The 12,500-nt window shown below is 36.1% G+C and overlaps 2 protein-coding genes across 13 annotated transcripts in view; one reads left to right on the top strand and one right to left on the bottom strand.

Moving 5' to 3' along the window:
• LOC144974752 (uncharacterized) overlaps positions 1-12,500 on the bottom strand; it is a 357,750-nt gene that overhangs the window by 216,701 nt on the left and 128,549 nt on the right. The window lies entirely within an intron of this gene.
• The window catches only part of LOC144974745 (dedicator of cytokinesis protein 3-like), a 147,461-nt gene that overhangs the window by 128,212 nt on the left and 6,749 nt on the right, over positions 1-12,500 (top strand). For 7 of the 12 annotated variants that reach the window (XM_078917958.1, XM_078917961.1, XM_078917963.1 and 4 more), the window contains 5 exons: positions 816-1,079; positions 1,689-1,892; positions 2,747-2,850; positions 4,180-4,255; positions 8,247-8,594. In XM_078917958.1, coding sequence (XP_078774084.1) covers positions 816-1,079; positions 1,689-1,892; positions 2,747-2,850; positions 4,180-4,255; positions 8,247-8,594 — 996 coding nt within the window. The remainder of the gene's footprint in view (positions 1-815; positions 1,080-1,688; positions 1,893-2,746; positions 2,851-4,179; positions 4,256-8,246; positions 8,595-12,500) is intronic. The other 5 variants (XM_078917967.1, XM_078917968.1, XM_078917965.1 and 2 more) reach the window with 1 other exon arrangement.

Raw genomic sequence — 12,500 nt, forward strand, 5'->3', positions numbered from 1 at the left:
GCGATAAATTTCACTGTTTCGTCAAAGCCAAAATTGACCACATTTACTTGAAGGACAGGAAAAGTATGAGAAAGAAAAATTCGAAACACCGGAAGTTCGTTATGTAGACACCTTCAAATCGAAAGTTAAATGATTGCTACAAGCACAGCTCGATTACCTCATGTTGTAAACAAACTGGTTGACCGTTTCTAAGTTTCTTCACTGATTGGGTACCTAATTACAAGGAACAATGGTAAGTAGCCTAATTAATTCCCTCGCAATTTAGTTTTCTGCCATTGCTTTGCTCAAGTGAGCTTGCTGGTTACCTTTCATTTTGATTCTTTGGATTTTACCGCTACGACGAATTACGAAGAGTTTCAGTTTCAGTCAATTTTTATAGAGCTCATTTACAGGTCTATTCATTTATTAGATAAAATTGAGATTTTATATAGCGCAATATCCACTAAACGTGCTCAAAGCGCTTTACAAGGGGTCCCTAGTCAACAGCAACACTTAACATGTAGAACAAGACATGACGCCTGTTGGGCATTGTTACAATTTTTTCGGACAGGGACAATGCTTTTAGCGGTCAGGTACTCATTTTACACCTGAGTACGGTGAGAGAAAGTGAGTAAAGAGCCTTCTCCAAGGACTCAATTATGCGCCAAGCAAGGCTCGAACTCAGGATCTTCGGATCCGAAAGCGAGTGTCATACCACTGGACCACATAGCCGCAGATAAAATTATCATGGTCTCCCGTATCTTGCCGTACATTTCATTCACACTCTAAAGGGACTGAATGATGCAGTACATTTTATTATTATTTTTTCTTTTTAGAGTCTATGTCTAGAAAGGACCATCCTGAAGACTAGCTATAAACTTCCTGGAATCTTACGATGGTACGAAGTGGTCAACACCCAGGTTGTCCAGCTGTGCCCGGTACAGACAGCCACGGACACCGTCCAGCAAATGAATGCCGAGCTACGATCGAGCACCCAGAAAGCTGTGTCCAATCCCGAGCACAATCTGGGCCATTTGCTCATGAGGCTGCAGGGAGTCATCAGTGGGGCTGTCAACGGGGGTATCCCCAAATATCAGGAGGTCAGTGGAATGTATTTACGTCTGCCTCGCCTCTCCATCCGTCTATCTAAAAAGTAATAAACAAAAATGAATATAGCAGCTTAAAAAAAAAAAAAGAAAAAGAAAAGAACAAAATACCAAACACTGAATGTTTCCGGTTCAAAGCCCTTATTCAGCCGACAAAAAACCCCCCAAAAACAATAAAGACATAAATACATTGTTATAGACTGTCGTCAATCTGGAATTTAGTAATATATTTATGTCTTTATTGTTTTTTTGTTGTTGTTGGCTGAAGAAGGGTTTTGAGCCAGAAACGTTACTTTTTTGGTATTTTGTTCTTTTTTGAAGCTGTTATATTTATTTTTGTTTATTACTCTTTATAGTCCACAGCTTCTAGCAGCCTAGTATCACTTTGACATCTGTCTATCTGCTCCTTTTGTCTGTCTCTCTAAATACTGTTTTTTGTACTTTCCATGACATTTTCCTCAGTAATTTAATTTGTTGACAAATTTTCAAAAGAAATTAAATTTAATGACAATTTTTATCAGAAACTTAATTTAATGACAAATTTTCATCAGAAATTTTATTTGATAACAAATTTTCATCAAAATTGAATCTGATTTTTTCCAGGCATTCTTCAACGAAGAATACACTAACACTTATCCAGAGGAGAAGGAATACATAGAAGATCTCAAGTCCTCCATCCACGACCAGATCCAGCTGCTGGAGAGAGGCTTGAAAGTCCACGGGAAGCATGTCAGCGCTGAGATGGAGCCCCTTCATAAAAGCTTGTTGGAAAGCTTCGACAAAATGAAAACCAGCATGGGCTACTCGGTAAGAAGTCAAGACACAAAAAGGTCTTTAAGATCGGAAAGATACTGTTAAGAGTGTGATGTTGTATTTGTCTTGATTGTAATACTTTGTCTGATTGAGTCTGTTGGTTTAAGGGGTTGAAATGGGAGGTGGAGGAGGAGGAGGAGGAGGAGGAGGAGGAGGAGGAGAAGGAGGAGGAGGAGGAGGAGGAGAAGGAGGAGGAGGAGGAGGAGTAAACAAAAAAACAAAAACTTGAGCTTTTAAATGGTGCAATATCCACTAAACATGCTTAAAGCACTTTACAAGAGGTCCCTGGCCAACAACAACATGATTGGAAGGTCTTGGGTTCGAGCTTCGCTCGGTGCGTAGTTGAGTCCTTGGAAAAGGCTCTTTACTCACGTACTCTGGTGTAAAATGAGTACCCGGCCGTTAACAGCGTTTTCTCTGTCCCCATAAAATGTAATATCGCCTAACAGGCGTCATGTCTCGTTCTATATGTTACGTGTTACTGTTGATCATGGACCCCTTGTAAAGCGCTTTGAGCACATTTAGCGGATATTGCGCTATATAAATGCTCTAGTAGTTGTTTATCTATTTCTTTTTGTTGTGTACATCCATTTACTGTTTTTTTTTTTTCTTGGAATTTGCTACCACTTGAGATACGTTCTTCCTCTTCACTAGAGGAATTCAAGCGTCGATTGAAGACATTCTTATTCCGACAGGCTTTCTTTTGATAATGTGTATAATTATCGTTGTTCATCTACTGTGTTAGGGCTTAATCTATGTTATGAGCCCAGAGCCCTCCTGATGAAGGGATGTTTGGCGCTATATAAATCTATACCATTATTATTATTTAATGTAAAACGTTTCCTCAGATACATAGAGAGCAGTCTAAGAGAGTGGGCAGTGGGGTATCTCTTGCTCTCTCCTCCATCCGGCCAGGCACGCCTAGCTCTACCTCACTCAACTCCAGTGGAAGGTTGGTATTTGTATGAAATGCTGGTTGTATATATATATATATATATATATATATATATTATATATATATATATATATATATATATATATATATATATATATATATATATATATATATATATATATATAGCCCGCTAAACAAACAAACAATGCTTAGAATCAAGTTTAATTTACCAAGCCACAGTCACAGAAACTAAAACAAACAAGCAAGAAAAATATGTAGGACTAACAGAAAATAATTTCAAAACAAGATACAACCTCCACACCTCAACATTTAGAAACACTAACAAAAAAACATCCACAAAACTCAGCGAACATATTTGGAAATTAAAAGACAACAAAATAGACCACAACATTTCATGGAAAATTTTATCTAAAGCAACAGGATACACACCAACATCAAAACAATGTAGCTTATGCCTGGAAGAAAAATATACTATAATCAAACAACCTCATGAAGCCACACTCAACATGAAAAATGAGATCTACGGAAAGTGTCCCCATCGGCGCAAATTCCTCTTAATTAACTTCAAACCGGAACCACTTCAAGAATCAACAACAGTCAACAAAACAACTCAGTCCTGAAGATGGCAAATTAAGCCTGAAACATTGATGTAGACTGCCCCAAACATTGTGGTAAATATTTTAAATAATAATTCGCTCCATTACTACATGTCGAGCACTTTTCGTACCATATTTGTATCAAACACGATTCTATATATATTTATATATATATATATATATATATATATATATATATATATATATGTGTAAGTGTGTGTGTGTGTGTGTGTGTGTGTGTGTGTGTGTGTGTGTGTGTGTATGCTTGTGTTTATGTCTGTGTGGATGTGCACCAAACGAATCGTAGCAAATGTGTACTACCTTTTGGATAGGACCCTAGTCTATCGCAAACTACTTTCTGCCAGATCGTACAAAATCAAGTAAAATCAAGTTTTTTCTCTATCCCTACCTACCCCTGTTAGGCGATATTACAATTTTTTTTCTGACAGAGACAACGCTGTTTAATGGCCAGGTATTACACCTGAGTACGGTGAGAGAACATGAGTAAAGAGCCTTTTCCTAGGACTCAACTATGCGCTGAGCGAGGCTTGAACCCAGGACCTTCCGATCCGAAAGCGAGTGTCATACCACGAGACCACATAGCCGCACTTATTCATTCAATTACCCTGAGCTCTTAAACGATTATCAGTATTTATCTCCCTTTGTCTCCTTTCTTTTTCTTTTTCTTTATTTATTTTTTTTTTTTTGCTTTGAATTCTTAATTAAATTATTATTATTGTTTTACCTCCCTTTTGTCTCCAATTTCCAGTAACAGATCATCTGTTATATCTGGCAGTGAAATTGTCGTCAATGAGGGAGACAACCCATATGAAGAAGCAGACTTGGTAAGTCGGAGTTGGAGTTGACTCCCCTATTTTCTTGGCTTCCAGTCGCATTGTATCATCACTGCTAATCATCTGCACCGTATTTATATTATATATGCTTGGAGTTTCAAATGGCAATAGGTTGACATTCAAAACATTTGTAAACAGATCTGCCAACCCTTCCCGATTTGACCGGGAAATTTCTAATCTGGTTTTCTAATCCAGTTTTCTAATCTTTCCTGATTACAGATAGATTTTCCCGATACGAGCTTCACATTTTTATTATTTTTTGATTTTCCTGATAAAAATTTCACATTTTTATTATTTTTAGATTTCCCCGGTAAGAGTTTCACATTTTTACTATTTATGAAAGGGAATGTTGATAAGATAAACATAATAAATGACAACAACTGAGACATATGGTGATATACTTTAATCACCATGGTTATGTTTGATGTTATAATTTGGTATACGGTGCCTCATTTTCACTTATTCATTTGACTGATAATAGAATCAGGATGACAGCATCTTTTAAGAATAGCATACTAAGTGCAAAAAAGAACCAAAAAAGACAAACAAAAAAAAAAAAAATTAAAAAAAAAAAAATAACAACAAAAAAAAAAAAAAAAAAAAAAAACCCCAAAAAACAGATACTCTACAAAGTAGTCCTGTAGCTGTAAATTTATTATTTTGTTTTATTTTCTCGTTGAATTTGTTATTAGTTGTCAGTTTGGCGGTCTCAAGATCGACGAAATCTAGAATTCCATTTTTTGGCATTTTGAACAGTTGGCAGGTCTGTCTGTATCCATTAGATTTGGAGGTGATCCTGTAGTTTTGCTTTTGACTGATTGACTATGCAATTTTAGCTGGTGAGATAACTCCAAAACAAACACATACAGGTCAAGACTCGAGCCTCAGACCCCCTGATTATCAGGAGGTTTGAGTTTCAATCCCCAGTCAAGGTCGACTGATTTTTGGGATGTTTTTTTTTTTTTTTTCTTGTATTTTTCTTTATTGCTTTGTCTAGTACTGTTTCTTACACACTTTTTTTTTAGATCTTTATCTTGCACCAGTGTCTGATCCCTAATTTCTCAATCTGATATTTTTCTGTTCCCTATTTGAACCAATTCCCCTTTGTCTGCCTTATTCTTGGATGCTTTAATTGTAATTTTAAAACTTTTTACTATCCCATTTTCTTCCTTTTTACTGGCGCTGATATGACCTTAATGTGTTGAAAGTGCCGTAAAACACTTAAAAACAAAAACAAACAATCTGATATTTTCAAAACAATCCAATCACTAACCAAGTTATCATTCTTATAATTTGGTTTGCGTTATTTTTCTTATTATATTTTTCTTTCTTTTTTTTTCTCTTTCACCCCCCCCCCCCCCCTTGTAGAACTTGACAAAAATAAAGAATACAAACTGATTTCTCCCCCCCCCCCCCCCCACCCCCCAAAAAATATTTAAAAAGTAAATAATAAAAACGATTAAATGCAATTCAGAAAATGACTGAGGTAGATCACTGTGTGGCTATGTGGTCTAGTGGTATGACACTCGCATTCAGATCGGAAGGTCCTGGGTTCGAGCCTCGCTCGGTGCATAATTGAGTCCTTGGAGAAGGCTCTTTACTCACATTCTCTCTCCATACTCGGGTGTAAAATGAGTACCTGGCCGTTAACAGCGTTGTCCCTGTCTGAAAAAATGTAATATCGCCTTAAAAGGCGTCGTGTACCGTCTTACATGTTAACTGTTGCTGTTGGCCAAAGATCACTTGTAAAAGCGCTTTGAGCATGTTTAGTGGATATTGCGCTATATAAACGCTCAATTATTAATAATACAAAAATACAATTTAAAAAAAAGGATTAAAAAAAAAGAACAAAAACAAACAAATAAGAAGACTGTTTTGCTGATTATAATGATGTTGATGGAAGTAAAACCAAAAATTTAAAAAATATATAAATAAATAAATTGAAAATTAAATAATTAAATAACTAAATAGATAAATAAAGAAGTAAATAAATAAATACATGTATAAACAAGTAAATAAATAGATAAATAAAAGATAAGGATGAAGGTTCAAATTGAAAATAAAATAATTGAAAGTGACTTTCTAGAGATTCCTCGTGACTTTGACGGTGACCATCTGGTATTGTGATGGAATGAACCAAAGACAATTCAATATAAAATCAAATGATTAAAATTAGGAATTTGAGTTGTCGATGCAGTCCTTCAGAGCCGTCAGGCCCACGTAGAGCCAGAGTTTAACCCAGCTTCTATAGCATGTATCGGACAATAGTAATTGCCTGCGTCTCTTTCCATAGGACACTAGTCTATATATCACAAAGTACTTTTCACCAGATCTAACAGACCCAGTTACCTAGTGCCTGCTAGGTGTACAGGGGAGGGGGGTGGGTCAGAAAAAAATCTCGACTTCAACCAGGATCGATTGCTTAACAGGCGTCATGTCTCGTCCTACATGTTAAGTGTCGCTGTTGGTCAGGGACCTTTTGTAAAGCTCTTTGAGCACGTTTAGTGGATTTTGTGCTATATAAAAGCTCAATTTCTTTTTTTTTTTTTAAATAAAAAATACTTGTCATTCGACGACATCAAGGCTTTAACATGATGATTATCCAATTGATTTGGAGTGATATGACTTTTTGCAAACCCATATCGTGATATTTGCCACGATGAAAATAACTCGTTTAATAAATACAAAGACATGAAAGAATCCTGTATTATTCTTGTTTTAGAGTTATCCCACCTTGACGATGATAAATTGCTTTCAAGCATTATAAGTCTTGGCAATAGCTGAAATTTTGCACATATTCACTGCTCTGTTTGCACATAATTCTTTGCATTGCGTATTTAAACATGTATTGTTGTCCGAGGGCTTTGAGTAATACTGGCATACTCTGAAGAAAAGAACATTTAAAAAAAATTTTGACCAGAATACTCGTCCTTCAAATATTGATCGATTAAAATGACCCTCAAGAGTTTTGACAAGATGAGTGAGGATCATTTTAATCAATCGATATTTGAAGGACAAGTTTTCGGGCCCAAATTTTTGAAAGGAGTTTGGCAGATTAAGGGGCTGCTTCTGAATTACTTTGTTTCTGAGTATTTTGAATCCTGTCAATCGACTTTGTCCATGAAGATGTGGGTTTTTAAAATCTTTTCTGATCTCTAAAACAGTCGACAGAATCGTGGACATGGGAGATATTATGTTTTCATACCTGATTTTTGATGTCTTATCCTGTTTTGCCGGTGTTATGAATTGGCAGCTCTGGATCTATTGTAGAAGATAGTAAAAGGCCTAAGCTTTTGTCCATTGTTATTAAATATTTGAGTCGATAAATTCTTGAGATCATACATGTCTTCAACTGCAATCAGGAGTTATTATTTTTTTGTTTGTTGTTTTAAAAAAAAATGTGTTTGTTTGTTTGGGTTTTATTTTTTATTTTTTATTTTTTTTGTTTTGCACTAGAATAAAAAAGAAAAAAACTTTTGTTGTCACATATAGTACATGAAACTAGTGCTTGCTTTTGAAAGCCTGATAAAAAAACCAAACCTGTTCTGTCTTAATTGTTATCCGGTTTCACTGGGAGAAGTGTCTCTAGTTAACTTTTGAGTTGGATAGAAAGAAGTTTTCTGTGAACTCCTTTTTTCTCAATTGACGCTTTTACATTTTAAAAAATTAAGGTTTTCCATTTTAAATATTTGCTTGGAGGTTTTCTAGAAGATTTAATGCTTAGCTTTTGAAATCATTTTATAAATTAAATTAATTACTGAATGAAAACTGCTTAAAGAGCTATTGCACTCATGAGAATGTGTCGCTTTAACATGATCATAATATGAATATTAACGGAACCTTTGCTTCTCTCCATGCACACTCTTTAATTCTTTGCACATCCAACAACCTCCGCTCTGTTTACTGGGATTTGGCTTGGCAACTCAACAATGAATGACTTTGACGACAACAACAACAACAACAACAACAACAACAACAACAGGATGGAGAGAACATCACGGCCTTCTTTGGGGCGACTTTCACCTCCTCGTCTGCCTCCTGTTCGAACCACCACCACCACCACCACCACCATCATCCGGGATTAACCCAGCCCTCACCACCGCCACCACCACCACCTTACCCACAAAAGAGGAGCGCCAGTTTGCGGTCGTCCCACTCATCCTCCTCTTTCAACTCTTCTTCTTCTTATAGTAGCGAATTTGGGGGAGGGATTCTTCGTGGCAGTGGTGGTGCTGGTGGTGGTTCTTCTTCCCTCTTGTCTCCGCCCACATCTCTCCCGACTTCAAATCGGCCACGATCTGCTAATGTTCCTCCATCTAGACTCCGACAGGTCTGTTTTATAACAACGATGACTTGCTTTTGGAATGGGTTCATTTTTTGCCTGCAGTTCAACCTTCAGTTACCCCCCCCCCCCCTCTTCCCTTGGGTTTTTCCTTGTTAATGATTGAAATGTAAACAGAGCTCTCTTTGGCTACTCGTCAACTAACACAGCATGTTAGAAATATATTGTAATTATGAAATTTATTCAAATCTCCTGCTAAAAGAAGCAAAGGCAATAGCATTGCTACCTCCCCCACCTCCCTTCCAAAAAAAGATAAATATATATATAGTTAATTAGAAACTGTTCATCCATTTAAATGAAAAGCTCAGTGGAAAATTTTTTGGACGAATATAAATTTTTGTCATCTATTTTCTCTGCTACTCGAATATATAAATCGAATTCAGAGGTAAATTCAAAAACAATTGGAATTATATAAACAAAAAAAGTAAGTGTATGATTGATTATTAAAAAATATGATTATAGTATAGGCCTATCATAATTTCCTAGTTCTCATTATCGACGAGTTTGGTGACATTTCATCGCCAAAGTGAACTCTGTTTATTGTAACATTTCGTATATTGTGCATGGGTGCATGGCATGCTTGGTTTATTGGAAATTGAAACAGTTTTGTTATTGTTTTTTTTTTTTTTTTTTTTTTTTTTTTTTTCCATTGAACAAGAATTTTTTTTTTTTTCCTTGGATGAGGTAAATTTATGTGGATGTGGATTTTTTACCCTTAATATGTAACCTGTTATCTCAGATTGGTGTTATGTCAGGAAAACAAGATGAAGGAAATATGAATTTTACGTTAAAATAATCAGAATTATCAACTTTTTATTAACTTTCTCACCGTTTAATACTATTTGTGCAGCTATGTGGTCTTGTGGTGAGTGTGACACTCGCTTTCAGATTGGAAGGTCCTGGGTTCGAGCCTCACTCTTCTCATAGTTGAGTCCTTGGAAAAGGCTCTTTACTCATATTCTCTCACCGTACTCAGGTGTGAAATGAGTACTTGGCCGTTAACATCGTTGTCTCTGTCGGAAAAATGTAATATCGCCTAACAGCCGTCATGTCTCCTTCTACATTTTACGAGTTGCTGTTGGCCAGGTGTCTCTTTGTAAAGTGTTTTGACCATGTTTTAAAAAAATAATTAAAATTGAGCTTTTATATAGCGCAATATCCTCTAAACATTCTCAAAGCGCTTTACAAGGGATCCCTGGCCAACAGCAACATTTAACATATAGGACAGGACATACGCCTGTGAGGCGATATTAACATTTTTTTGGACAGAGACAATGGTGTTAACGGCCAGGTACTCATTTTACACCCGAGTACGGTGAAAGAATGTGATTAAAGAGTCTTCTCTAAGGACTCAACTATGCGCTGAGCGAGGCTTGAACCCAGGACCTTCCGATCCAAAAGCGAGTGTCATACCACTAGACCACATAGCCGTTAAGTGGATATTGCACTATATAAATTATCTAGTTTGTTTCTTTTATATGTGACCCCATTTCTCAAAATGGTATTATATTAGTGTGATTCGGACAGCAAAAAGTAAATATATAATCCAAATGGAAAAAATTTCGAACCTCGAGTTGTGTTCAATGTCAGATATTGTATTTCATCTCCATCATAACGAGTTGAAATTATACCCTAGTTTGACGTTTGTGGCTGTCAAGTCAATTCTAAGTACACAAGGGGCAGCGTGGCTCAGCTGTACGGGTCTTTGCTTCATACCCGAAAGGTACCGAGTTCGAATACCCACTGCGCTGTGTGGCCTTGAGCAAGTCACCTCGCTCTAGCTCAATTTGCGGCGCTGCACTGCACTGCGGCTGACACCTGGGTTATTCCAGTCTTCCCTTGGAATACAAGACCCAAGAGACAAATTTCCCCTTGGGGATGAATAAAGGGAATTTTATTTATTATTTTATAAATTGTTATTACCGGACTCATCCTGACATAATAATAATGATAATAATAATAATAATAATAATAATAATAATAATAATAATAATAATAATAATAATAATAATAATATAATAATAATAATAATAATAATAATAATAATAATAATAATAATAATAATAATAATAATAATAATAATAATAATATATACTTTATTCATCCAAAAAAAATGGAACTTCGTTTACAGACATGGCATGCATAAAAATGTATAAACACAAAGTTGGCGACAATGTATACACATATATGTATATGCAAATGCACAAAAATGTAAAAATATACAACCAAGAATCAATAGCAACACTTTATATATTAATTTGATAAATTGAGATAGGCCATACCAAATAGAAACGATGGGTCACATTTATTCTCTCCAACTTTAGCACCTTTTGTTTAATTTGATTTTCAATACTTTTAGCTATACAATCGATTTCTTGTTTACTCTGGCATAATACCTCATCGGTGTGGCAAGTCACATATTAATTATATCTAATAATTTGATTCAACCAAACATTCACAAAATCTTATATTATTTATTTTTGTCACCATAAACATTTTGTCCACAGCAACAACACATTTTATCATTTGATCATATTTTATTAACAACCATTTTTGTTTGTTTTGGTTTTAATTATTTTATTTTTATTTTTGTTTTTAATTTTTTATCTTTCGACCCAACAGCGTATCATTGTCCCATCCCCCCCCCCCCCCCCCCCCCACCTCCCCCTCCATCTCCAATTGCTTGGATCTTTATATGAAATGAATCAAAACATTAATTAATTCTATTCATTGCACTGGAGGGACCCAGGTTTGAGTCCTGCTGTTGACATATTATTTTTTGAATTGTTACCTTTTGGCACTTTGTTTGTAAAACTGAACTGCTGCTGACGGCCAGGGATATCCAAAGGAAAACTCCGAGGCTGAAAATATTTTAAAGGTTTATAGACCCTGATTATGAAATTTGTGAATGAGTGTTACAGAATTACGACGTTCAGTAAGATTCAGATACTTAACATTCTGCTTGTTTATCATTGATCCTTCCGACCTAAGGGGCCGAATTGGCTGAGTGGTTAAGGCATTGCACTGTGACCCGGAAGGTCTAGGGTATTAGCCTCACTTCAGGCACTTTCATCTTTTCTTCCTTGGGCAAGATTATTAACTCCTAATTTGCTCACTTGGACAACATTCCTGTTGACATCAAACGACGATATCTTATGATGTCGTGGCGGAAGGGCATCATTTTTTCCCCCGACCTAATCATGCAAGATGCCATGAGTCGTAAAAAAAAATTATTTTTAAAAAGTTTATATGAAAGCCCCAACTCCTCCCCAACCTTTGTGACCACTAGATGCCAACCGTTAAGACCAATCCCGACATTGGATGGGAATAGTCATTTGATCTGAACACACTTGACAAGTTGTATTCAATAGTCCAACCAATGAAATAACTTGTTTCCTTGAGATCTACTAACGGCAACTCACTAGACGTTACACAAACCTAAAAAATGACGTCAAACTGCCAGTCCTAGAGGGTTCTAGTGTCAGGCTATAATATGTTAACGATGGCTACGGTTATAACAGGAGCTGAACTGTTTTTGTGTTATTTTTTTCTCTCTCTCTCTCAAAATTACCTCTCTCACTCTTAGACATTTAGAGTTTGACACTCTTGTTTTGCTTTTCAGTTAATTGTTTTGTGTACAAAGAAAAGTGAGTGGATGTTGATAACAACAAGAATTTGAAGTGAGTAGGAAAGAGCCAGAAGACATTGGAGAATTAAAACTCTATGGGGATGGGGATTCAAACCCGAGACCCAACTGATAATGGCAACTTTGCTTGGATATGGTCTATAAAATTGGGTGGATGGCATCGATTGTAGAGCATCCCCCTCATGCCCAGGTAAAGTTACCGTATCAGTCGGGGTCTTGGGTTCAAATCCTCATCCTCACAAAAATTT

This window comes from Berghia stephanieae, chromosome 6 (genome assembly GCF_034508935.2).
Source record: "Berghia stephanieae isolate SIO BIC M18660-M18661 chromosome 6, UCSD_Bste_1.3, whole genome shotgun sequence".
NCBI classification, from domain to species: Eukaryota; Metazoa; Mollusca; class Gastropoda; order Nudibranchia; family Aeolidiidae; genus Berghia; species Berghia stephanieae.